Raw genomic sequence first — 25,993 nt, forward strand, 5'->3', positions numbered from 1 at the left:
TATGGCTATGTGAATGTGTGTATGTGTTTTCAAGTTGGGAATAGAAAGATGCAGAGGGGTGGTGACAGCCGCCATTGTGCCCCCGGACTCGCCTAATATCGCCTCCAATAAAAGTGTCTGCTAACCTGTCCCATGAGAACTGGTTTGCACAGCATTTGCACGTGTGTCTGCATCCAGTCCTCGTGAGTGACTGGGAGGGTGTCCCAGGGGGGGCTTCCCATCCACCCCAATGGCGCCTGGCGGGGGGGAGGGGCGAGGCTTGCTGGCAGCTAGAGATCCAGCCTCCACCTGCCCCTTGCCCCCCACCCCCACCCCGCTGACACTCAAAGACACACACACACTCTCTTGGGCAGGGGCAGCTGGCAGTCCAAACAGCAAGTTCAAAGTGTCTGGTCATTTTTAGGGCATGAGTTATTCTGTGAATTGATGTTTAGCAAAGGAAAGACTTTTTAGAGAATCGCTCTAGAATACCCTTGGCTTGGGTGACCCTCTGTCCTCCCGAACATGCAGAATTCTCCCTTCCCCATGCTGTCCTGTAGCCAGACCCAAGTCCAGCACATCAGGTGCTCAGCACACACAAGCTGCATGAAGGAGATGGGCCAGTTTACATAAACTCCCCGTTGAAACTTTTTTTTTTTTGCTTTTTAGGGTTGCACCTGCGGCATATGGAAGTTCCAAGGCTAGGGGTCAAATTGAAGCTACAGCTGCCAGCCTATGCTACAGCCACAGGAACATAGGATCTGAGTGGCGTCTTTTGCCCACACCATAGCTCACGGCAACGCCAGATCCTTAATCCACTGAGCAAGGCCCGGGATCAAACCCACATCCTCATGGGTAATAGTTGGATTTGTTTCCACTGTGCCATGAGGGGAACTCCTGGAATATCTTTTTAGCGAATCATTCTGTTCCCTTGGATTCCTTCCACATTTTAATAACTATGCCGCCCTACTCATAAAATCTAATTTTCTAGGAAGATGGCACAGCTGAAGAACACAGGAGAGTTCCATCTGGAGGCAAAGGCCAATGTTCCAAGTTCAAGATGAAAGGAGCACGTCATCTTGTGGAAAGGGGGAGTTCCCGCTGAGGAGCAGTGGGTTAAGAGTTGGACTGCAGCATCTTGGGTCGCTGCAGAGGTGCAAGTTCTATTCCTAGCCCAGCAGCTTCCACATACGGCAGATGCAGCCATTAAAAAAAAAAGAAAAAAGAAAGCACATGGGGGCAGTGTGGTCCAGTGGAAAGAGCTGTGGCATCAGACAGATTTCCTCGTGACCAAGGCCAGGTTACCAAACCTCTCTGGTCCCGAGCGTCTTGCCCTTTGTTTCATTTGCGAGACTAGGGTGATAGTAACATCTGCCTCACTGAGCTACAGTAATAAACTACATATGCATGTATATATAATACATACATACCTGTGTATACACACATATGTACATGTGCATGTGGATATGTGTGTACACTGCGTATAATTCATCATACTTGCTAGGACACAGAATTTGCTCAATAAACAATGGCAGGTTATCACTACCCCCTGGAGAATTCAGCAAAGCCCACGTGAGGATGGGCTGAAGGGCTTGCTCTCCTTGCCGACAGAAAGCCCTAGCACTGCGTGGAAATACCATACACCCTTGGACAAGTCAGAGGGCATGGGCATTTAACACAAACTAGTCCTTGTGAGTATCTAATCTGCCAGCACCCCCCTGCTGGTTCTCTTGTCAAAACACAGCCCAAGAAACCACTTCTTGGCTCTCTACAGCCACTGTCCTAGCCCAGGCTGATTACCCCTCCCTGGGCTGGCAAGAGACTCTCGACTCGTGTCCTTTCTTTTGCCGTTGCCATATTGCAAGCCATAAAGCAGTCCAACTCTTCATTTAAAAAAAAAAGATCAGATCACAGCCAAACCTCCTATCCCATTGAAAACCTCCAGTGGTTTCCACCTCCTAATTTGTTTGGACCCCTGGCTTTCTTCCTGATATTATCTCTGAAATCCACCCATGTAACTCATGATGCTCTGGCTACACTGTGCCTGAGCATCTCAGGCATGCCTTGACCATGGGGCATTTGTACTTGCTAAAATGGTTTCAATTCCACAATTACTCACCCGGCTTACACCCTGTCTTCATTCAGGTCCAAGCTCAAGTATCACCCTCTCAGAGAGGCCACCTACTGATCATAGGCCAGTAAATATAAAGTCGCACTGCAACTCTCTCTTTTTTTTTTTTTTTTTTTTTTTTTTTTTAAGGGCCATACCCAGGGCATATGGAAGTTCCCAGGTTAGGGGTCAAATCAGACCTGCAGCTGCTGGCCAACACCACAGCCACAGCAATGTGGGATCCAAGCCATGTCTGCAACCTACATCCCAGTTTACAGCAATGCTGGATCGTTAACCCACTGAGTGAGGCCAGGGATTGAACCTGCGTCCTCATGGATCCTAGTTGGGTTTGTTACCACTGAGCCAGGACGGGAACTTAATGTTTCTATCCATACCCTGGCTTTTTGATTCATGATAGCTGTTGTATAGCTGTGCACCCAAGTGTGTTTTATGTTCATTTGTGTAAACGTTTGCGGTCTGGCCTGTACTCAGACGGAGGCTTTTTGAAGGACTGGAAGCTCCTTGAAGGAAGTGCTTCTCTTGAAAAAGAGGAAAAAGAAAATGCTGTGTCCTGAACGCCTACCACAGGTGCTGGTTCACAGCAATGACGCAAGCCATGTTTTCATTAACTGAAATGCTTTTCTAGCTGCTCTGCCAAAACAAGTTGCATGCTTTCAACCTCCCTTCTTGTACAAGATCCATATCCTACAACTGCAATCCCTCATCTTTCCCAGTCCTGGAAAAGCTCCATTGCCTCCCAGCCACAGGAAGACGTCGGGTCGAAGAGAAGGGAAAGTCACCTTGCCCCTTCGGCCATTTCTTGCCGAATCCACCTCATCAAACATTCTTGATGTTGCAAACTGAGAAGCCACTGGCACGTTCAAGGTCAATACGACAGCCACATAAACACATATCTTTCAGGAATGAAAACAAGAACAAAACTACCAATACCGCTGTTGGAGCCACTGACAATGAAACTACATGCCCTGGTAAACGCAGTCTCAGAAACCGCACATACTAATGAAACGTGCTGCTTCTCTGGGACCAGCAACAGCAGAGTCGACATTTTGGCCTCCTCTGTAAATAAAGACCTGAGTAAAAATCATCACTTTTCCTTTGGGAACCAAAAGAGAAATTCTTCAGTGCTCCCGTTGCTTCTGGTTGATGATTTTTCATCTCGCCTGCTCTGCCTCAAGCCACAGACAGAAGTCTGGCCATCTCTGCCCCCATAGGCAGCTGTGTAAGAATAACACTTCTTTATAAGAATTTGAGGTATAAAATCCATCAAACTCTCAAAACTGAGATGTGAAGCATCTTGTTGATTTTTTTTTTTTTTAATAGAGATAAGTTGCCTTTTTCGGTCAAAGACTGAAATCCAATAGACACCAGGAGTCAATAGACCCACCCCGAGAGATGCTCTGGATGTGGCGGGGCGAGCACCACGTTTGGGCCACTTAGAGTGGGGGTGCCTTGGGTTTTTTCCAGCATGTGGGAAATAAGGAAGACTTTGTGGAAACCATGAATCACAGCCTTTGCGGACTGCATGGTTCTGATTTTTCTTTGTTTTTGTTTTTAGGGCTGCACCCGAGGCATGTGGAAATTCCCAGGCTAGGGGTCTAATCGGAGCTGCCGGCCTCTGCCACAGCCACAGCAATGTGGGATCCGAGCTACATCTGTGACCTACACCACGGCTCACGGCAACACTGGATCCTTAACCCACTGAGCGAGGCCAGGGGTCGAACCCCCAAACTTATGGCTCCTAGTTGGATTTGTTTCTGCTGCGCTGCAGTGGGAACTCCTGATTTTTCATTTTCATTTTGTGAGGAGGGTGGTCTGGCTCGGAGACAATTCGCATTTGATTGATACGGGTGTCTCCTTTTTTCATGCTTGATTCAAAATTCAGAGTTCAAATTGAACCTTATGAAGCATACCACATATTATTAATACGGCCATCAAAGCAACAGGGATATCTCTCTCAATTTGAAATTTGATCAATAGCAATTCATTAAGAATTTACTGAGCAGCCATCCTAAATGAGATCAGGTGGGTGAAAACACTCTCTCGACTCAGGCACACTTTCATTATCTGCAGCCTCTTCTCAAAAGATTATGTCCCGACCACCTGCTTACAAGGCGGGGTGTGTGAGGTCACAGGGTACAATCAATATCTCCCTCTTAGGTGGTAAGGTGGTGATGTTTGATCTATGATGTCAAAATAGAGTCTAAGATACATGGGGACATGCGTACAGATTAACAGGGAAGATGAAGCCTTTGGATGACCAGCCTCTCCCCGAAGGATGCTTAGTAACATTTTAAAGCAACTTTCCTCCCCACCTCAAGCTGATTCTCCTTGAGTTGCATGCTCCATCCTCTAGAAGTTGTGCAAATGTTAAAGGATGCTTACATCCCGTGCCCCCAGCAATGCAACGCCCCATCTTCTACTGTTAGACATTAGTGAAGTGTTACAGGTGACATCACGCTCACAAGGAAAAAGAGAGCTATCTGAAGCTAGGGGTTGGAGGAGAAAGAGCAGGACCTTTACCAAGGGGGTTTTCTAGGAACAGAGTCAGCTGGTGCTTTATTTATTTATTTATTTTATTTTATTTTTTTTGGTCTTTTTGCTATTTCTTTTGGGCCGCTCCCACAGCATATGGAGGTTCCCAGGCCAGGGGTCGAATCGGAGCTGTAGCCACTGGCCTACACCAGAGCCACAGCAATGCTGGATCCGAGCCGCGTCTGCAACCTACACCACAGCTCACGGCAACGCCGGATCGTTAACCCACTGAGCAAGGGCAGGGACCGAACCTGCAACCTCACGGTTCCTAGTCGGATTCGCTAACCACCGCGCCACGACGGGGAACTCCATTATAATTTTTTTTTTTTTTGTCTTTTTGCCATTTCTTGGGCCGCTCCCATGGCATATGGAGGTTCCCAGGCTAGGAGTCAGGTCGGAGCTGCAGCCACCGGCCTACACCAGAGCCACAGCAACGCGGGATCCGAGCCGCGTCTGCAACCTACACCATGGCTCACGTCAATGCCGGATCCTTAACCCACTGAGCAAGGCCAGGGATCGAACCCGCGACCTCCTGGTTCCTAGTCGGATTCGTTAACCACCAAGCCACGACAGGAACTCCTTTATAATTTTTTTTTTCAGCTGGTGCTTTAAAATATGAGCAAGCATACCTCAGAAGCTCCTAAGGGAAGACTGCCACCCAATGAAAATACGAGACCAGCCATCTATGACACAGAACAACGAGGGCTGGGGACATGTTTCTAGTTCTCTGTGCTTCCCTGAGCTCTTCCTTCTCTCCAAAGACTGTCTGCAGAGGGAGAAGCGTCAGCAAACATGGCTTTGCTCACCATGCCATTGATAACATGTGATGGGTAACAGATGAATGTCTATGCGTCAGGTTCTGTTTAATGTATGTCTTTGAAGGTTATGGCACACTCAGTGACATGGGAATGAGCTGTTCTGTCCTCCCATGTTGGCTAAAAGCAACACATTGGTAAGATCACCTCATCATTGTTTGGGTCATACTTGTGGCTTTAAAGGCAAAAAATAAATAAATAAAATAAAATAAAATTGAAAATAATAAATCTGCTGTTAGTTAAGGCACTCACCTATCTTGACATTTAATCAAGTAATTCCATGCTAATGAGAGTCCCCACATAACTGTTCTGAACCACATCAAAGCAAAAAGACAGGCATTATTTGGATGGACACATCATGCAATTTTGCCAATGCCCCAGTTTCAAAAACAGAAGACTCTGTCTCTCTCATGTCCTGCTCCTTGGAGTGTGTTTTAAAAGAAAGGAAACAGAGGATCTTTGACTAATGGAATGAAGATCCCCTTCTTATGAGACAGAGATAATTATATTCCCCAAGGCCTCCAGCTTTACAGATTCAGTCTTTTAGGGCCTATAATATATACCCATCATTCCATAAAGAGCCCAAATCATCACACATAAATCTGTGTGGACCCAGACATAATGCGTCCCCAAACACACAAGTCCCATGTCTGTGTCCCTGAATCGCCTCTGTTCCCTATTTTAACACGACAGCACTGATTATACCTTAAGATTTGATTGTGGCTTCGTTCAATGCAGCCTTACTTTTCTAGCTTATGGATTATTAAAACCGGAAATAAAACAGCCAAGTTAGCAAAAGGCCTAATGTCTTTTTAGACAGCAGAGCCTAAAAGCTCCAGCTATACTCCAAAAATGTGTCTGTCTGTCTTTCTGTCTTTCTTTCTTTCTGACTTTTTTTTCTCTTTCTCTTCCTTCCTTCCTTTTAAACTAAACTTCCTAGCATGATCAACTGCAGCATGTGAAGGAGGGGAAAAAAAAAAAGGATACTGAGACTCGGATGGATGCATCAAGAAGTAGCAATGTTTGTTACCTGCAGAGGTGTTACAAGAAATTTCATCTGCTGCAACGAAGACGAACTGATTTCTGGAAGAGAAGATAAAATTCACAATACTGCTCGCTCAGGGGGAAATGCACTCTCTCTGCCAACTGGTTGGATGGATTCAGATGAGGGGAGGGGGAGGGTGCTGCGTTTGAATGGATGTTGCGAGGAAATGTGCAGATACATCTTGGACTTAGAGAGTTTATGAAGATCATGGAACAGGCATGCAGGGAGCCCTTCAACAAAACCATGGTGACGTCAGAATATGGACCATGTATAAGCTGTTGCACTGGAGTATTACTACTACACATTACTAAAATGTCAGGAGTATTAATACGATGTGTTACTAAAATGTCATCATGTCAGGATCTAATTCTAAGGCTGGGGTACTTCAAACTGAGCTTATGTGGATTTCTATGCTCAAAGGAGACTACAGTAAAGAAAATGAGACTATCAGAAAAAGAATATATTGCAACTAGGTAGGAAAATTACAAATTCCAGACTTAATTATTATAGTGTAACATCCCCCCCCACCCAAATTTTTTTAAAGGAAGAGCATGTTAAATGGTATCATGTTACGGATAATAATTTCCTCACCAAATGAGGCTTTTTCTACATAAAGAAGGTAAGAGAACCCATGCACTGAAATAAACCCTGTCTTGACAAATTATTTTTAATGATGCCGTCTTAAAAAGAAAATAAAAATGGAAAATGCTATTTCACTTTGATTTAGTAAATCCAGAAAGATGATAAAATTCTCTTAAGATGTTTCCAGCTGTGGCATTTCCGCAATGTAACGTGTTCTAATTCAGAGGTACTATCTGCTTCTCTAGAAATAAGAACGTCTGTGTCAGGCAGATTACAAAAATATCCCAGTGAGACTGGCTAGACTCTAAAATGCCTTAGAAGCAGGAGTATTAAGGCTTCTCATTCTCATTTGTTAGATTTTTACTGTGCCTATGAATCATTGCGAACCAAGATAAATGTGTTTGGGGTTTTAGTTTGATTGGTCTTATTCCAACGTTTCAAAAAGTATCTAGTGATTAAGCATTCCTTCAAACATCTTAAGAAAGTTTTACTGTTGCAAGAGTGTACCCCCTGGAATATAAATGGAGCTACCATTTGAAAATTCACTAGAATTTAACATTCAGCTGAAAATTCTTGGCTTTGCTGCACCAATGAAATCTAAACCAAATGATACATGGTCTGAGGATGGTATTTTTTGTTTCTCATCCACGTAACAAAAGTTATAACTAAGTTCATTTATCACTGCTCTTAAAACAGTAAAAGTTAGGAGTTCCCGTTGTGGCTCAGTGGTTAGCAAACCAACTAGCATCCATGAGGATGCAGATTTGACCCCTGGCCTCGCTCAGTGGGTTAAGGATCCAGCGTTGCCCTGAACTGTGGTGTAGGTTGCAGACGCAGCTCGGATCCCGCATTGCTGTGGCTGTGGTGTAGGCTGGTGGCTACAGCTCCGATTTGACCCCTAACCTGGGAGCCTCCATATGCCATGGGTGTGGCCCCAAAAAGACAAAAAGTCCCCCCCCCGGCAAAAAAACCCAAAATAAACCAAAAAAAAGTAAAAGTTAATGTGGTTGGATGTTTGTCATCTTTTTCTTCTGACACAATTTTGGGGTCCCCATCATATCGGACACCCAATTTTCAAGGTTGGGTTCAATGTTTGGGTTGACTCTTTGTTTTGACATGCTCACCTTGGACTAATTCAAGGGATGTAAAACAGGTAATCTGGTTTATCCAAAGGGACAAGGTTTTTGGAATAGCTATCCACTTATCTAGGTGCGGGGTGGGGGGGGGGGTCATTCATGAGGTGGCTTTGTCCAGTCCCTACTCAAAGAACTATCACTGATAGCAATTTTGAAAGAATATGCCGTGGATTCTGCAGCAATGCCAATAAGGGGATATAACATATTCATAAAAAAAAAAAAAGGAGCCATGTAATGTATCCATTCAGTATTGACCCCCCCCCTTTTTTGTCTTTTGTCTTTTTCGGGCCACCCTCCCCCCTCAGCATATGGAGGTTCCCAGGCTAGGGGTCCAATGAGAGCTGTAGCTGCCAACCTACACCACAGCTCACAGCAATGCTGGATCTTTAAGCCACTGAACGAGACTAGGGATCGAACCCGCGTGCTCATGGATGCTAGTTGAGTTTGTTAACCACTGAGCTACAATAGGAACTCCCAGTACTGACTTTTTTAATCCGCACAAGCAAGCCCACTCCATGCCAGGAAGTCTACTCTCATAGCTCAGATAAATGCCTTTCTAGAGAGCACATTACTTCCATGAGTCAACCTGTGTGATCACCCCTTCCTCTAAACCCCCCTTTCATCAATTGATTGTTAGTGCAAATAATAGGAAGGATCTGGCAACTAGTAGCCTGAGCAGGGGTACCCCACCTGTCAGGCCAAAGAGGGATTTGAGTAGAATAAGTGGCAGGTTTCATTCTCTCTGTTAGGACATTTTTTTCTTCTTCTTCTTTTTTTTTTTTTTTTTTTTTTTTGCTGTGGCCATGGCATATGGAAGTTTCTGGACCAGGGACTGAACCCAAGCCACAGAAGTAACCAGAGCCATGGCTAGGACAATGCTGGATCCTTAACCTGCTCAGCCACCAGGGACCTCCTATGATGACTTTTTTTTTTTTTTTTTTTTTTTTTTTTTTTTTTTTAAGGGCTGCATCCACGGCATATGGAAGTTCCCAGGCTAATCTGAGCTGCAGCTGCTGGCCTACGCCACAGCGACACCAAGGCAGGATCCGAACCATGTCTGCAACCTACATCACCAATGCCAGATCCTTAACCCACTGAGCGAGGCCAGGGATCAAACCTGCGTCCTCATGGACACTAGTCAGGCTCGTTACTGCTGAGTCAGGATGGCGCAGTGCGACATTTTTATATAGAGTTCTATTTCTCCCCACTTGAACTTGAAAATAAATGATATATCTCAGACTGCCTGTAAAGGATATGCCCTTCTTGGTGAAATCATTTAGCCCAAGTGACCAGAGAGGTATCAGCAAAGAGATTAGCAACTCAGTGGAGAAGTCTGCTGTCCACCAAGGAAAACCGAGTGATCAGAGCAACACAGGGGTGAGTCAGTTTCTGTTTCTTTCTTTCTTTTTTACATGCCAGGACTCCGACTCTTACTCATTCTCAGGGCAGCTCACAGAGAGGATATTAAGTCAGTGATGGGGGTGGCTTCCCTACAGAGGCACTTCCTAACATGACTCTGAATCGTCACTTCCTCCAGGACGCTTCTAGAGCATTCTTGGATTCCGTTTTGAATATAATGTCACGGAGTCTTCAGAGGGATAATTATGTTCTGCTTTAACCACAGCGTGGGGTGGCTGGATGGTGTACACTATCCATGGTCTTTCTGTCTAATCTCTTCCCAGACTTGATAACCTTCACAACGGTGTTCATGGACCCACCACCTAGAATCTGGATCTGACTCAGCTGAGTCCTGTGACTTGCCTTATCCTTCCTCATATCCCCCTTTTCATTTGAGGCTAAATCTCCTCTCGGCAATTTTCTTCTAAAAATCACCCATGGCTGAATTCTAAAGAGTCAAATTAAAATAAGAGTCAGCCAGGTGGCTGGAGTGGATGTGAGAAAGCTAGGTACCAGGACACAGAGAAAACTGGCACAGATGAGGGTGGAGAGAAAGGCCAGATGGGAAACCGCCTCCCATCAAATAATACTGATTTTGTTTTACTGTTAAAGATTCTGGTCATTTATCATGCTTTGGCCTCTTCATTCTTTTTTATCCCTACTGTGACATTTGATGCCACGGATGGCAAGTTTCCAGTTGTATCCAATGCTATGAATATAGAATGTAACACACACGCAACACACACACAATGATGTGTGATTAAAACTCTCTCAGGCTATCTATGAAGACACCCCCACAGCCTGAGAAGTGGGTCCTCAGACCTGGCAGATGGCAGCCCCAAGGTGGCAGTGGGACAAAGTCAAAACAATTCTACCTGTAGGCTCTGCAGCATCTGTTGGTTATAAGGCAGAGGTTCTCCAACCAGACTGCCCATTATAATCAGCTAAGAGTTTTTAAAAAAAATCAACTACCAATGACAAGTCTCAATCATTTAAGTCGGAATCTTTGAGAGTAGTTCCCAGACGCAGGTATTTCCAAATAGCCTCTCAGGAGATGCTAATGTGTCCCCCAGCCTTGAGAACTAACTCCCCACTGTACGAATATTCCTCTGAACACATGCGCCCTGCTTTTGCAGGAAGTAAGAGTTGGATCTGCCATTTTTTAACTTAAATTGCACTAGTGTTGACCTCCATCCTTTATAAATATTACTAATTATTGATAATTTTAATAAATAGTTTGATATGTTGCTTATAACTTTGACTTTTTTAAGAAACTATGCTTACCAGGTGCTTCTTTTGCTTTTTATTTATTTATTAATTAATTTTTGGCCGTACCCTCATGTCGGATGTGGAAGTTCCCAGGCCAGGGATTGAACATGAGCCATAGCTGTAACCAGAGCCACCTCAGTGACCACACCGGATCCTTCACCTGCTGAGCCACCAGGGAACTCCCCAGATGCTTCTTTTTAGACATGTAAAATGAAAATGGAACTATATAATCAGCAGGTAGCTGCTCATCTTAAAAAGTTGCTGGAGGGAGTTCCACACCGGAAACAAATCCGACTAGGAACCATGAGGTTGCAGGTTCAATCCCTGGCCTCGCTCAGTGGGTTAAGGATCTGGCGTTGCTGTGAGCTGTGGTGTAGGTCGCAGAGGTGGCTTGGATCTGGCGTTGCTGTGGCTCTGGCGTAGGCTGGCAGCTACAGCTCCGACTGGACCCCTAGCCAGGAAACCTTCATATGCCACAAGTGCAGCCCCAAAAAGCACAACAATAACAAAAATTTCTGGAAGGGTCCTGTGGCATCCAGCCATGAGTATTTTCTGAACATTTAAATATAACATGGAGAGAAAAAAGGTGGTCCTAACAAAATCTTATTTGGTCTCTTTCCTGAATAGTTCACGCGCTCCTCTGATGGTGAGTGAGGGCTTGCTACCAGGCACCCAGCTAAGATGAAGGGATGTGATGCTGTGCTCATGGCCTTTGAATCACTGACAAATATCTTTATTGGACTTGCCTATCTGAAAGCTCATAATCTCACTTATATTTCAGTTTTATCACCTTGAAAGAGAGACTTATTTGCTTGTAATCAGCATTTCACCTCCCTTCCCCTGACTCCCCAGTTCTAAAACTCTGCTCTAGAATTGTACAACTCCTATTCAGATTCAGATTTTTTCCTGCCCTGGTGTTATTTATGTATATATTTTTAGTATTATATTGCATGTCCTTCAAGAGGTGATGGCAAATTGTAGAATGAGATGGAGTATAAACATACAAGCAAGTGAATAAACAGATTGACTCTGGACGCCTCTGAAAGGGTCTGTCTTGATATATATTTATATATTTATATATATATATATAAAAAATTATATTTAGCTTTTTGTGTGTGTCTTTTTGTTTTTTTAGGGCCGTACCCGTGGCATACGGAGGTTCCCAGGCTAGGGGTCTAATTGGAGCTGTAGCCACCGGCCTATGCCACAGCCACACCAGATCTGAGCCGTGTCTGTGACCTACACCACAGCTCACGGCAATGCCAAATACTTAACCCACTGAGCAAGGCCAGGAATCGAACCCACAACCTCATGGTCGGCTTTGTTTCCTCTGCGCCATGACAGGAACTCCTAAAATTATATTTCGCTTGTAAAGCGGAATGTCTTAATGCTCATTCAAAACTATTTCCTTGTGCCTCAGCTCCGACTGGCAGCACTGCCTACTAAAGTTTAAAAGGAGTTCAGTACTGTGAGTCTGTCCTCTCTTGGAATGTTCCACCGGAACCCTCTGGGTTTGGAGAGTCAAATGCAGGTCCCTCCACTTCTGGAGTGTTCGTTTCTCCAGCATTTAAGAATCTCCCCAGTTCCCACTGGGCCTCTTTTCTCAGCTCACGTGAAGCACAGCTAATTCTGAATCTAGAAGTTGAGCCAGGTCATGTACAAACTGGGTTCCAATAAAAAGCATTTCACCTTTCTGGGCCTCGGTTTCTTCATCTGGAAGATGGGGGGAAAACAGCACACACCCGTCTTGGAGTGTATGTGTGTGTCCAGATCAATGAGAATGTGAATATGAAAGCACTTTGGTGGGGGGGGGGCAACGCCATTTGTTTTTTTTGGGTCGTGAGAACTCTTGAAGAATGCAGTGGGTGCTCCCTCCTCAGGGAGGCCGGGTGTTTGGCTTGGGCTTCTCTGGTTTTAGGATAAGAGGGGGATAGTTAAGAGCCTTCAAGGTCATAGGTCATTTTACAGGTGGGCTGGGGCATCGAGGAAGGCAAAATTCCACCTCCACTTTGGTGGGAAAGGAGCTTCTCGTGTGCATGGTACTGATGGCTGGCGGACATGGCTCTGGCAGTTTCTCTGCAGAGTACCTGAGCTCCCTAAGGGAAACAGCCCTCATGTGAGGGAGGGGGCTTATGGAAGAGCCTGGGAGGGGTTCAGGAGGAGCATGGGGTATCCCGGCTAAGGCTCTGGAAGGTTGAAGGGGACTTGCTGAGAAAGGTCTGGGCCCACTGTGGAGTTATGTGCAAAAGGAAGTGAGCTGATGATGGAAAGTTCCAGAACCTTCCTAATCCCTGGGGGCTCCAATAGCCCACTATCCCATGGCCTTGGCCTTCTCCCCCATTAGAGTGGGAAAAGGACAACCTCAGCAGACTTGGTATGATTTTTTTTTTAACTCTTTGTGGAGCAACCCGTCTTACAGAAATCTAAAGCAATGTTGGCGGGGGGGGGGGGGTGCTGGGTTTACACTGGGTGAACTGGTTGTTTTCCCTGTGAAGCTGATGTACCCCTGGCAGCTTGAGCTCCTCCTTGGGCAAAAAAGAGAAGAAACATCCAGGAGCAGGTGACAGAAGGACAGGCCGTCTGATGTCACGGTGCCCAGCTGCTGCTTCCTTCAATTTTTTTTTGCCCAATCGTTTTCCCCAGCTGTGAGATATGATGCACACATAAAAATAGTTTATAATTCGGTTGTACAACCTGCTTCCTGGTGCACAAAGCGATGATGTAGTATCACGTGTATTGTGAAATGATTAGGACAATCCAGCTAACTAACACATCCATCACTTTGCACAGTTACCTTTCTTTGGGTGTGGGGAGAACACTTAAGTTCTACTCTCTGAGCAAATGTTGGGTCTATTTTCCTAGGTCTAGGATGGAAGTCAAGATTTCAAAACAAAACAAAACCTTCTAGAGTCAAGAAAAAAAATATTCTGGCTCAGAAAACCTGCTGCCACAGGAAATGACCCATTTTTGAGCCAAGAAGAAAATAAAATGTGCCCAGAGTTTAGTGACATTGCTGCTGCTGCTGCTGAAGATGAGAATAAGACAGTAATAGGAGTATCTGATGCCACTTAGTATCAGGTGCTATTGGAGGAAATTTCTATTCGTGATCACAACCCCCGTGAGGCAGGCATCACTCATGAGTCCCACTTTAAAGATGAGAGAGTAAGGATCTAACAGATAAATAGTTTGGCCATTTTACCTGCCCATAGTAAGTAACTTACTGAGAGTCAAGCTCTAAATCTAAATGTCTGATCACCGTCTGGAGGTGACAAAGCCAAGATGTGCCAACACGTGTGCCAATCAAAAAGTAGAAACAGTGAGCATACAAGAACCTGCTTCATTCACATCTTGATCCAGCCAATGACAACTTGAGCAAATCACAGGTTCCCAGAATGTTAGTGTCACAGTGTGTCCTGGAGATTGCCTTGTCTAACATGGACCTGCACTTTTAAATGGATTCAATGCTTTTGAATAACCACAGACCGTCTGAAAAAAATCTGTCCGTCAGCAAATGAGTAAGTGATAATGCCATGTTTTTCGCCACCTCTTTCAGTGTATAGAGCAATGTTCTCCTTTGTCTCTTTCTGATGCTCTCCCTGTAGCAGATGATAAAACGGAGGCTCGGGAAAGGGAAGAGAAGTCAGGTGTGACTTTTCCAAGGTATGTTTTACAACAGTGTGACTCTACAGTATCATGCAACCAGTGAGAAGATCGTAGCGTGGAATCACTTCATTATTCTTGATCTTTTTTTTGGGGGGTGGGGGCACACCTGTTGCATATAGAACTTCCTCAGCTAGGGGTCCAATTGGAGCTGCAGCTGCAGCCACAGCCACAGGGGATCCGAGCTGCATCTGTGACCTACACTGCAGTTTGTGGCAATGCCAAATCATTACCCACTGAACGAGACCAGGGATAGAACCTGCATCCTCATGGATACCCGTCAGGTTCTTAACCTGCTGAACCACAATGGGAACTCCTATTCTTGCATCTTTGGGGGTAAAAAAAGTGGCCCTAGGTTAGTTAAGGGAGGGATCATGACAGAAGGAAAATTGTGGGATGCCTAACCAGAGACAGCTCTTACTTTCTCCCGGAGGAAGGAAGAGAGCAGAGAGGAGACAGTCACAAATCAACAACGGACCAAGGCAAATTCTCTCACTGGTACAATATTTGTAGAGGGAGCATCCATCCAGAGTCAACATTATTGACTGCCTATTGGGGTAGAATTGAAGCACCTCTAAAAAGGTACTTCTCTCACTTCCTAAAAATCACTAGGGATCTTCAAAGTGCAGTTCTCATTTGTTTTTTGGTAGGTGGTGGTGGGGGGGGTGGGGGAGCAGTACTTGAGAGTCTGCACTTCTCAAGTTCCTGGTGAGGCCAGTTTGGTTGATCTGGGAACCACACTTTGCAGGACAGGGCTCTCAAAAGGAACCATGCCTTCCAATCTTGAAATTTTAGAACAGACTAAGGCAAGCATGCTTTGCCCTGTTTGTTTGCTTTGTTCTAAGTTTAAGACAGAGACATTGAAGAAGGCAATCAAAAGAATAGTAGAGAAACTATCATTCTGGGAAAGCTGTGGAGCTGGTATTTTCCAGGACACTTTTTTTTTTTTTTAAGTGTCCCCACCCCTGGGGCTCAAATGTTAGTTATTAGAAGTGGGTTAACAAACCCTCGAATGATGGAGACATGATGAAACAAAATTACTCCCTCATCTTTGAATGAAAGCAATCTAAAAGTTCAAATTACAAAATTGGACCATGAAAAGAGATAGGGAGAGAGAAGATGCTAGAAGCATTTTCTTGGTAAAGAAATTCTGGGGCTGCAACAACAGTGGGAACAAATGATCCGGGTTATCAGATGTGTGAGGTATCATCTCTACATGATGTGAGAGTCTTCAATCCCGGGCCCAAGACGTTCAATCTAAGAGATTAAGATAATTAAGGGGAGAAGATGTTTGGCCTGGATTCCCTCTCATCTCCCTACAGATCTATCTGAATATCCACACATCCTAATGTAGCCCGAATCAGCCTGAAAACAATAAGTGCACAAGGTATTTCCTCCTGATAGAGATTCCCTTACTGTTTCACCTCTCACCTTCCAAGCTATCTTCCCCCTAAATTCTGAGAGCAGTCCCTATTCTAAGTGTGTCCTTATGTTACTTATAGATGAGATGTACTATGGTTTGGAAGAGAATCTAATTCCAGAGGAATCAACCTCTGTGATTCACACCAGGGAGAAAATCACGAGCAACTCTTTGTTTCTGTCCATTGATTATTTACAACCATGTATTAAACACAAATGTGAAAATAAAACAGAGGCCACGTTTAAACAGAAATCAGTCAGCCCTTCTGGAAAAGAAGCCTAGGTACAAGAACCAGAACTTGTTTTGATAATGTTAAAAGAAATACTAGAAATTTTTGGAGAAGAGTTTCTTCTTCCCCTCAAAGATAGATTTTCTACTATATCTTTGTTTCGTTTTGTTTGTTTTTAGGGCCGCACCTGTGGCATATGGAGGTTCCCAGGCTAGGGGCTGAATCGGAGCTGTAGCCACTGGCCTATGCCATTGCCACAGCCATGCCAGATCTGAGCCCCATCTGTGACCTACACTACAGCTCACGGCAGTGCCAGATTCTTAACCCACTGAGTGAGGTCACAGCTCGAACTGGCATCCTCATGGATACTAGTCAGGTTAGTTAACCATTGAGCCAGGATGGGAACTCCAGAGTGGGTTTCATTTCTCATCACATTCCTGAATGCTTCATGAGCTCAGAGTCTATCCACTCTGTCTATCTAACCAGACTGAAAACAGACTCTTAGGAGGAAAATTCTTCATTTGCCATGGAAATGGCTCGTGCAGAGGCTTCTCTGCACACGTCCTTATCAGATGTTTCTGACTAGTTCCAGAAAGCACCAGACTTTCTCACCTGCCTCTAAACCCTTCACAGCTGAAAGATCCTGATGGCGCTACTTAAAAGATAGGTTTTATTTGCTTTTTTTGTGGCCTATCAAGTCAATGATCTGCAACCTGAAAAGTATGTAATTAGGCCATGACATGACCAAAGGAGTTGTTACATCTTGTCTTGTCACTGGCAAGCACGTCTACCCACATGGCTGTGACGGCTATGGTCTATTGAGTTTGGAATTTCATTTAATATCTCCCCAACTCCTTCTTGGTCCAGTCTGTTGACTATTACAGGCTTGCCTTTTTTTTTTTTTTCTTCACTGCTTCAATTAAATTACATATTCATCCAACAGGGCAGAACAGTTGTTAAGAAGCCGTTATAGATGATGGGCCAAAGGCAATTTGTTCTTGAAACAAAAATTTGAGCACTCTTGGTGTATATGTGTGTGTGTGTGTGCACGCACACACGTGTGCACATGCTTGTCTGTAAATTAAAAATCAGGGAAGCTCAGGAAATACGTCTCTCAGTGACAGCCATCTTCCTTTTCATCCCTGAGAGCTTTGTGCTCATAAACAGAAGTTCCAAAACCACAATGATGCCGCCCGCCCCCAACAGCTTGACATTCCTTCCTTCACTATTTCCCGGCCATTTCTCAATACTTATCAAACAGAATCTGTGTCAATCGGTTGGCAGAAAATATAATTATCTTAGTTATCACAATGTGTTTGGTGAATGCTCAATCAGAACCATTGATCCGTAGGGAAAATAGATAAGTGAAAGCATGAAATTTCATTCGCTGTGGAAGCATGAAGTTGTGTCTTCGTTAGGATGGGTTGAAGTCGCAAGCCTGCCTTTGCCCTGATTCCATAACAATAGCATAAGGAGGTAGAAACAAGCCAGGACCTGGATTTGAAGCCCAATAGTCAATTTCCCAGAGGGTACATCACCCTGCCGAGACCCGCTTCTCCCATCTGCACCCTAGCATAACCACACATGTTCTGTCTGTCCTGGGACAGTCCTAGCTGAAGCCTGTTGTCTCAGAGTCACTGCTAACAGTACATCCCTTTCTCTGGCACCAGTGTCCCATTTGAAATGATCAACCTATGGCTACTCTGACTATACTCATGACTTGGCCGCCAGGTCATTTGTTCCAATGTTTTACATAGTACCTGACATGCAAGAAACACGACCCCAAAATTAACTTCAATAGAAATCTACACAAGGAAAAGATAGAGCAGTGGCAGGAAATATCATCTAGACTGTTCACTCTAAGGAAACCTGACATATCAAAATCCAAACTTTGGAAGACCAACCCATTGAAAAGCCTAGGTAGGGGGAAAAAAAAAAAAAAGAAAGGAAAGAAGAAAAAAAGAGTTTTCATAAAAACACAAACCAAGCAAAACAAAATAAACATAAATTATTCACAGAACTCAATGGATTAAAAAGGATTAGATTTGCACACAGTTCTACCTATTATATTTTAAAAAGTCTTGACTACCCCATCATTGGTTGGATAGACTTGGTCATTATTCTTCCTAAACGCTGATTGACTCTGAGACCAGTTAAAGAACTTCAGTTCCCACTGAATGTGTGGATTTTAGAGATTCAGGGGGAACTGAAATATCCTAGTTATTTTGGTTTCCTCCAAGCTCACACTTGCTATCCAGATTTAAAGCTCTGAGTGGACTCTGTTATGGGAACAGACACTAAAACATGAAAAATTTGAATTTATGAACATGAAAATAAAAACAAGACCATTTTATGGAGTGCCCTTTATGTGCTGAATATGTCATAGGCGGTATCTCAAAAGCTTCCCAACCACTCTGTGAGGTGGGATCAGCATACCCCAAGAGATGAGGGGATGGAGTGCAAAGAAATGACTTCTCAAAATTGCTCCATGAAGATGCCACAGAGCCTACAGATCAAGGGTAGAGACTTTAGCTTTCAGGCTGAGCTGCATAACTTCTTTCCCCTTCCCCATCTGTAAGATGGAGGTGGCAACGCCAGTCTAATAGGGTTGGTGTGACACTTCACTCACTGTCTTTGTAAAGCACTTTGAACAGTGGCTACCACGTATTAAGGACTCCATAGTCATTGTTATCATTGCTATTATCATAATTGCTGTTATCATTATCACAGAGAGATGGTTTGCATCGGTTTGCTCAGCTACTCTATTCAGCTTTAAGATATCTTAGTCTTGAAGCCTTAAGACTATTAGTTTTAACAGTGTAAGTAATAAAAGTCCTCTATTTCCACCTAACGAGCATCTTAATTGGAGCATGCTCAGATATATGGTAAGTTTTACGGAAGAAATTTATTTTCATCTGGTATGTGTTCCTTGTAAGGTGAAGTTCACAGACAAGACATGTTTCTTTCCAGTTACCCTAAAGCTGTCTTGAATAATTAGCTTCACTTTCTCTTCCTGAGGGGGGTGGGCCCTGAGTCACCCACAAAACCAAAAAACTAAAACCAAATGAATCAGTTAAGGAAGTAAACTTTACACCAAAAAGAAGAAATGTAAATAAAAATGAGAATATATCATATACACTTCTAGGTATGAATATATATTTCCACCTGGTGTTCTAATAGAAAAAAAAAAACAAAACTGGATGTGCTTTTCTGGGCACTGGGGTACAGAGGATATAAATAAAGGCATTAGTGACTCATTTTGCTACATTTCTATTGCAAGAGCATCTTTTTCTCTTTCTAATTGCAGAACCCAGGAGAGCTCATCAGGATGGGTGAAAACACCAGAGAAGATTAAAAGCCAAAATCAAGAGCAACTTCAACAGGGCACTATCAAAAAAGATACAGAGGGGCAACTACTGTTCACTGCCACATTTTAACCCAACAGGTTAGAATCTGAGTCCAAAATAGCTTCCTTCCGACTCCGGATCCTTGCAAAGACAGCATGTATACATGTCTATCCACCCTGACCATCCATGAACCAAGCCCTTGGTTCCTCATCCATCTGGGAAGACCATTCTCAGCATCACCAGGTTTTACGATGCCCTCGCTCTATTTTTTTCCACCAGTGGATTTCTCCAAAAAGATTGAAAATGTAAATAAAATGTAACAGAGAGTCTATCAGAGAGTTGCCAGCTTTCATTTTGCCAAGGAAGAACGTTACAAACAAAACTGGCTTTAAAAAAAAAAAAAGAAGAAGTGAAACAAAGCTACCATTCTCTTGTTGTCATCACTTCCTCCAAGAAAAGCTATTTCTCACAGCATACCGGAGAGAAGCATGGATAAAGCTTGGCCATTACCCAGACAAGGGAGTGGACAGCCACCATACACCGTCCTGTTCCCCTTCTGTGCTGGTAAACCCGTGACCATGTCAAAAGACATGGTCTTGAACTGGCCACGGGAGATAATCTTCCACACAAAGCCCTAGGATTAGATCTTAAACTCTCCTTGCACACAACACAAAGAATGGGTGCAGGGGCTTGCTTCCACTTTTTACCCAGCAACGAATGCGACCCTTGCAGAACTTGGTTCACCTAAGGGGAGTGAGGAAAACAATGAAACTTCCCTCCTTGCAGTGTCTACCCTCATGAAAAGATCCACATTATCCACTGGCGAAGCCTTCTTGTATTCTACCCCACAGCAAGAAAAGGTAACATGGTTACATCCCTAAAGTCGGACAGTCTTTTAAATGAACCTTTCTACCAAAACAAACCAAAAAACCTTAAATGGTAAATTAAATTTTCCGTGCAGGGTGCGTACCTGCTTTGTAAGCTGGCAACCCCATAAGTTTTACTCTATATGATTTGATGAGGACTCCACATAAAATGGTGTATTATTTTATCTTTTTTTAGGGCCGCGCCCACAGTATGTGGAGGTTCCCAGGCTACAGGTTGAATCGGAGCTACAGCTGCCGGCCTACACCACGGCCACAGCAATGTAGGATCTGAGATGTGTCTGCGACCTACACCACAGCTCATGGCAATGCCGGATCCTTAACCTGCATCCTCATGGATCCTAGACAGGTTAACTGCTGAGGCCAGGGATCGAACCTGCATCCTCATGGATCCTAGACAGGTTAACTGCTGAGCCATGAATGGAACTCCCGGTGTATTATTTCACATGCAGTTGTTAGCCTTACTTTAAGAATGGCATTTCTCTATTATTTAATCTGAGTTCAGGAAGTAAAAAGTCCTAAAATAGAAGGGGAGTACCTGCCGAATGGAAATCAGCTCAAATCCCTTTGCTTTTTCAATTTAGAGCAAACTAAGGTTGTACACAAGGATTTAGTTCTATATCCTGTAGTTAAGCTTATGATGAAATATTATGAGGGTAGAGACAGTCTTTTCCTATGTGTCCAGGTTTCCTTCTTTCCTTCCTTCCTTCCCACCTTCTTTATCCCCCTCATTTTTTTCTTTTTCTTTCCCTCCTTTCCTTCCTTCCTCCTTCTCCTCTCTCTTTCTATTCACCCAACTGACCATGTATGCCTCTGTTTATCTATCCCAACGCTACCTTTCTATCCATCTATCCACCCACCCATCTATGTGTGTATCTATCACTATCACCCACGCAACTCTAAAGAGGTATAAATCAGTCTCTCCATCACCCCTAAACGCATGACTATGTATTTCTACTGTGTGTTAAGAAAGAACTACTAATCTATTTCTCTTTGAGGTAAAACCTTTTTTTTCACAGGTTATGAGTATCACACTTAAAAGACGTTCTGATAGGTGCCTTGTGACTGGCTGAACTTGACAAGTCCTGGCCTCTTTGTATTAAGATTTTTCCCAGTACTCCTATGAGTCCTTTGTGAGGTCCTAAGGCAGAACTGCATGTGTGTGTGTGTTTATTTGTTGTGTATACATCTATTTTTCACATATGTTAATGAATTATATATATATACACAACACACATATATAGGTATGACTATACATATATATATATATTTTTTTAATGCAGAGAGCAAGATAACTGATATTATGGCATTTTAATTGATTGTCTATTAAGCTGACCTGTATGAAATTGCCAATATTCCACCATTTGAGGCACACAAAAATGACAATTTCATATGGTACAGTCTAATACTACGTTGCCTGTGAAACTTAAAGGTCTCAAAAAACAAACAAAAGGATAGAAAATAAAACAAAGAGAAGCCTGTTTCTTGTCTCTTTTGCTCAGCCTAGGGGCACCTGTATGGCCAGGGTTACTATAAAGCTGCTGACTTTCAGGGATCTTGAGGGAAATGCAGGTCTTACATGAAAAACTGGCCCAGGGTAACCATCAGGGCCACGGGATTGTTGTGAAATCTCCAAGTGAGCCAACTCTATTACTCTCTTCTCGAACAGGTCTGCATCTAGTCTTTTCTGCCCTAATGTGCAGGGGCGCTTTCATGCATTGGTTGTTAGGGGATGTTAGAATGTTTAGCAAGCAGGACAAGCATGACGAATGTCTTTTTTGGTGAGATAACATTTTCATCAAAGCTATGTACACATCAGACATATTTCCCCAAATATCTGTAGCATAATCCATTGAAAAGGAAATCTTGCCTCCTCCCCATCCCTGCCCCACCCCTGCCTCCCAGCTTGGCTGTTCAAAGATGCAACAAGGACCCAGTCAGAATACACAAAGAAACCGAGAGCCAATCAAGAGAGAGAAGCCTGTCCCCAGGCTTAATTCAAGCAAGCCATTCATCGAGCTAATGGAATGATGAACCTGTCCAATCCAGAACAGACCATGAACACATCAGCAACACCACGTGGCATGCAATGACCAGATGACCATCGGCCCCACTGCCATGCTTTCATAGGTTCAAGCTCAGAACACACTCTCCCATGAGCGTCCGGACGGTTGGTTGGTTGGTTGGTTTTCGCCACATCCAAGTGAGATCAGAAGTAGAGATGTGAGGTGAAGTCAAGTGCTTCCCAAATGTTTCCTAAATGCACAGGGAAGATGTTTGCCTATTCCCACTAAATTCATCCATGAGACTATAAATTTCCCTCCTCCGGTCACGTCTTTTTCTTAGGGAAATCTCTGCCCACACCATATGGTCTTCACTCTGGAAGGGTAGCCTTCAGAAATCTGCAGGGTACCCTGAGATCATCAGCATGTGATCCTTTAACCAAGAAGATGATGGCAGGAAGTTGCAAGGTGGCCATTAAGGACCTTCTGGCGGGTCCTGAGGTTACTGGAGTTCAAGATTTTTCCAAAGGCCCCTGAATCTTTAATTAGATGAGGGCTTAATTTGTGCTGATTAAAGGTAAAATTCTACCAACTGGGGACATCAAACTTCTTTTGCTTTCAAGATGTGTGAAGAGTGAATTGCATGATTACAGAGAAAGTTTGTTGCAGTTTCTCTTTTGATCAAGTTGACAGCCGGTGAGCATCACCCAAACATTCTCCCTTCCTGCTGAGTTTCCTTCCTATTCTGAAGGGGTTTCTTTAGATTAAGAAGCTTTCCTCTTAGTCATCCTGCCTGTCTTTTAGAAAGTGCAACGAAGAGTCTCTCACTACTGATACTACACTGTGATGGAGTAAAAACAAATGACAACATAATTGCTCTGAGATAATTGCAGATACTTGGCATCTTTAGCTTCAAGAGCTATTCTGATAATTTATTTTCCCCCAAATATGTGTTTTCTATTAAAGGGTCTTCCTTCTCTTTACCTGCCTTTATTTTTTTCTTTTTAGGGCCACACCTGCGGCATGTGGAAGTTCCTGGGCTAGGGGTCAAATCCCCAGCCACAGCCACGGCAGATCTGAGCTGCATCTGCCCCTTATGCCACAGCTTGAGGTAATGCTGGATCCTTAACCCACTGAACGAGGCCAGGGATTGAACCTGCATCCTCATGGATACAAGTTGGGTTCTTAACCCAGTGGGCCACAAGGGGAACTCCTACCTGCCTTATAAAAATAAAAGCAAGTACCATCATTTTATAAATACACTTTACAAATCAAACCAGAAACATCCCTTTAAAGATTGTTTTCTGGTAATTTAGCTATTACTGCATTTCTCTCAATGCAATATTTCCATAGGTGGCAAATGTCTTGCTTATAATAAAGTGAAATAGGGCTAGTAATCAATTTCCACAGCAACCAAAAAACCTAATGTGCAAATTTTTTAAATGAACAGCAAGAGGCCAATTACATGGACAAGAGTATATTTAGTTGGTTTTCTCAACTGAAACTGTTACATCAAAGTGGGAATTGCAGAGTTATTCAAGATTTGCCAATCCAAGACTGAGGGCAATTTTTCAGTAGGACATGTTGCCAGTGAGAAATATTAACAATATTAAAGTAACAGATTTCATACATACATTTGCATATATGGTCTCTCCCAATGGCAGCAAAATTTTAACTTAATTTCCAGTTGAATGCAAATGGAGATGGCCAGACGCTCAAGTAATTCTAAGAACAGTATTAAACGTTGTTTATTTTTTTCAAATGTCTAGATTGGTCTTATTGAAGAAAGCAATTAAAATTAGATCTTCATAATTAACCTTTTTGCAGCTTGGGGATAGATGCACTTATACTGAGAAGCGAGATTTAAAAAAAAAAATCCGAGGAAATAAATCTGTGTAAGATTCTTATAATTATGCAGCAGGCTAAAGTTACTAGGATTATAATTATATACAAAGTGGGTGTTTGAAAATTTAGCATCTAAAGATATTTTCATAAAAAATAATTAAGGGTTGTAGATGAACCGAATTACAATGGATAGTTTGGAAATCTTCAGTGTGCAGAATTTAATAGCATTAAGCCTTTTCATTTGTGTAATGATCTTGAGTATGGCAAGATTGTCATCATTTTCATTAGCTTTTTTGACCCTCTCAATTTCCCTAAGCCGGTGGCAAAGTGGACTGAAAGAGCCACCTCCGTGAAACATTCTCTGGCATCCTGGCAACTGATAACTGAGTGAATGGATAATTGAGAACTGCGTGTTGACAACTGTTTGGATCCCCTCAAAGCATCCCTTCAGCCTAGAGAACTCACTTGGGCTGTTCCTAAGAAAATACTAATGGTACCTGCACATAACCAGATGAAGAGATCTCCATTCTACCCTGCCAAAGAGCCGTTTCTTATGAGTAGATGCATGGGGGTTTTCCAAGCACAGCTTTCAGGGTTCAGGCATTTCTTTGGTTTTAGTGTAACCTCAGAAGGATTCTGCAGCTACTGGGAGCTAACGACACACCTTGTGAGAAATGGGATGGAACTGCAGAGGAAGCACACCACAGCAAACCGAGAGAGGAACAAAAGTCACGAGAGGCCAGGTAGGAGGACCAGTGTCTGCTGACAGTCCCCATTCATGAGTCAAAGACATCGCCTGCTTACCTGTCTGACCCAGCATGCCTCAGCCACACATGCAAATAGTTACCATTACCATTTTATTCATGAAACATAATTTTAAATAAAAGGAGTCATCACCCAAAATAAGCACCCTCAATGACATCTGTGCATGCAGAGCATCTGAACATTCACATTTATCTCCTCAGAAAACAGAGCCAACGATTTGCATTCAATGTGGGAACGCACCCTTTCTTGGTTTTTTTTTTTTTTTTTTTTTGCTTTTTTTTTTTTTTTCCAAAGCACGTATACAAGAATAGCTGTGGCTTGCCATTTCAGAAACCGAGTCATCTGTGAAGCCTGGGTAATAGAGCCTCTCCATCCCCCAGTTCTCACCCCCGCCATCCAATTCTGACTTCTGTGTTTCTTAAACCCACTTCTGTCCCTCTTGCTGCCAGTCTTAACATGTGGTGAGCATTACGTTCATAAGAACGGTCACTGGGTGTTGCCAAGAAGAACGACTCTCCTGATGAAGGCCAGGGACACCTCCCCCATTCCTTTGAGTTTGGATTTTAAAATGCACTAAAGGGAAACGCTTTCCTAGGTGTACAATGATGTACAAATGGGAAATGGGATGCTTCAATCGAGGTAAACCTGCAGGATTGCCTCCCGGTTTTCATCCTACGAGTTAGATGCAACCAGGGTCTCCCAGAGAAGACCCCGAGGAGGGTTGTGCAGGGGGTGGGCTTTGTGCTGTCACCGGAATTGTGATCTGCAACACAACTCTGCATGGACAAACCACCACACTGTCCCTATGTCTTAGCAGAGAGGGCGAGGGTTTAGATGAACGAGGCATCCTTGTACATTTTCTATGTGGTCCAGTGTTGACCTTCAGCGGGGGATCTAACTTTTGGGGTGCTGCCTCCCCAGCCGTCATGCATTTGCACCAAGACCAGACAAGA

The 25,993-nt window shown here is 43.6% G+C and overlaps 1 protein-coding gene across 47 annotated transcripts in view; it reads right to left on the reverse strand.

Annotated features, from left to right (window-relative positions):
- RBFOX1 (RNA binding fox-1 homolog 1) overlaps positions 1-25,993 on the reverse strand; it is a 2,264,635-nt gene that overhangs the window by 21,041 nt on the left and 2,217,601 nt on the right. For 27 of the 47 annotated variants that reach the window (XR_014840851.1, XM_085017635.1, XM_085017636.1 and 24 more), the window contains one exon: positions 6,488-6,540. The exons of the other annotated variants lie outside the window; for them this stretch is intronic. Coding sequence is in view for 26 of the 27 variants with exons in the window: in XM_085017635.1 (XP_084873761.1) it covers positions 6,488-6,540 (53 nt within the window). In the remaining variant the exon portion in view is untranslated. The remainder of the gene's footprint in view (positions 1-6,487; positions 6,541-25,993) is intronic. 47 annotated transcript variants of the gene reach the window in all.

The sequence above is a fragment of the Sus scrofa genome, chromosome 3, assembly GCF_054392235.1.
Source record: "Sus scrofa isolate SSC_HxYL_T2T_F1_AM1 chromosome 3, Sscrofa_HxYL_maternal_Yorkshire_Landrace_v2.0, whole genome shotgun sequence".
Classification (NCBI taxonomy): Eukaryota; Metazoa; Chordata; class Mammalia; order Artiodactyla; family Suidae; genus Sus; species Sus scrofa.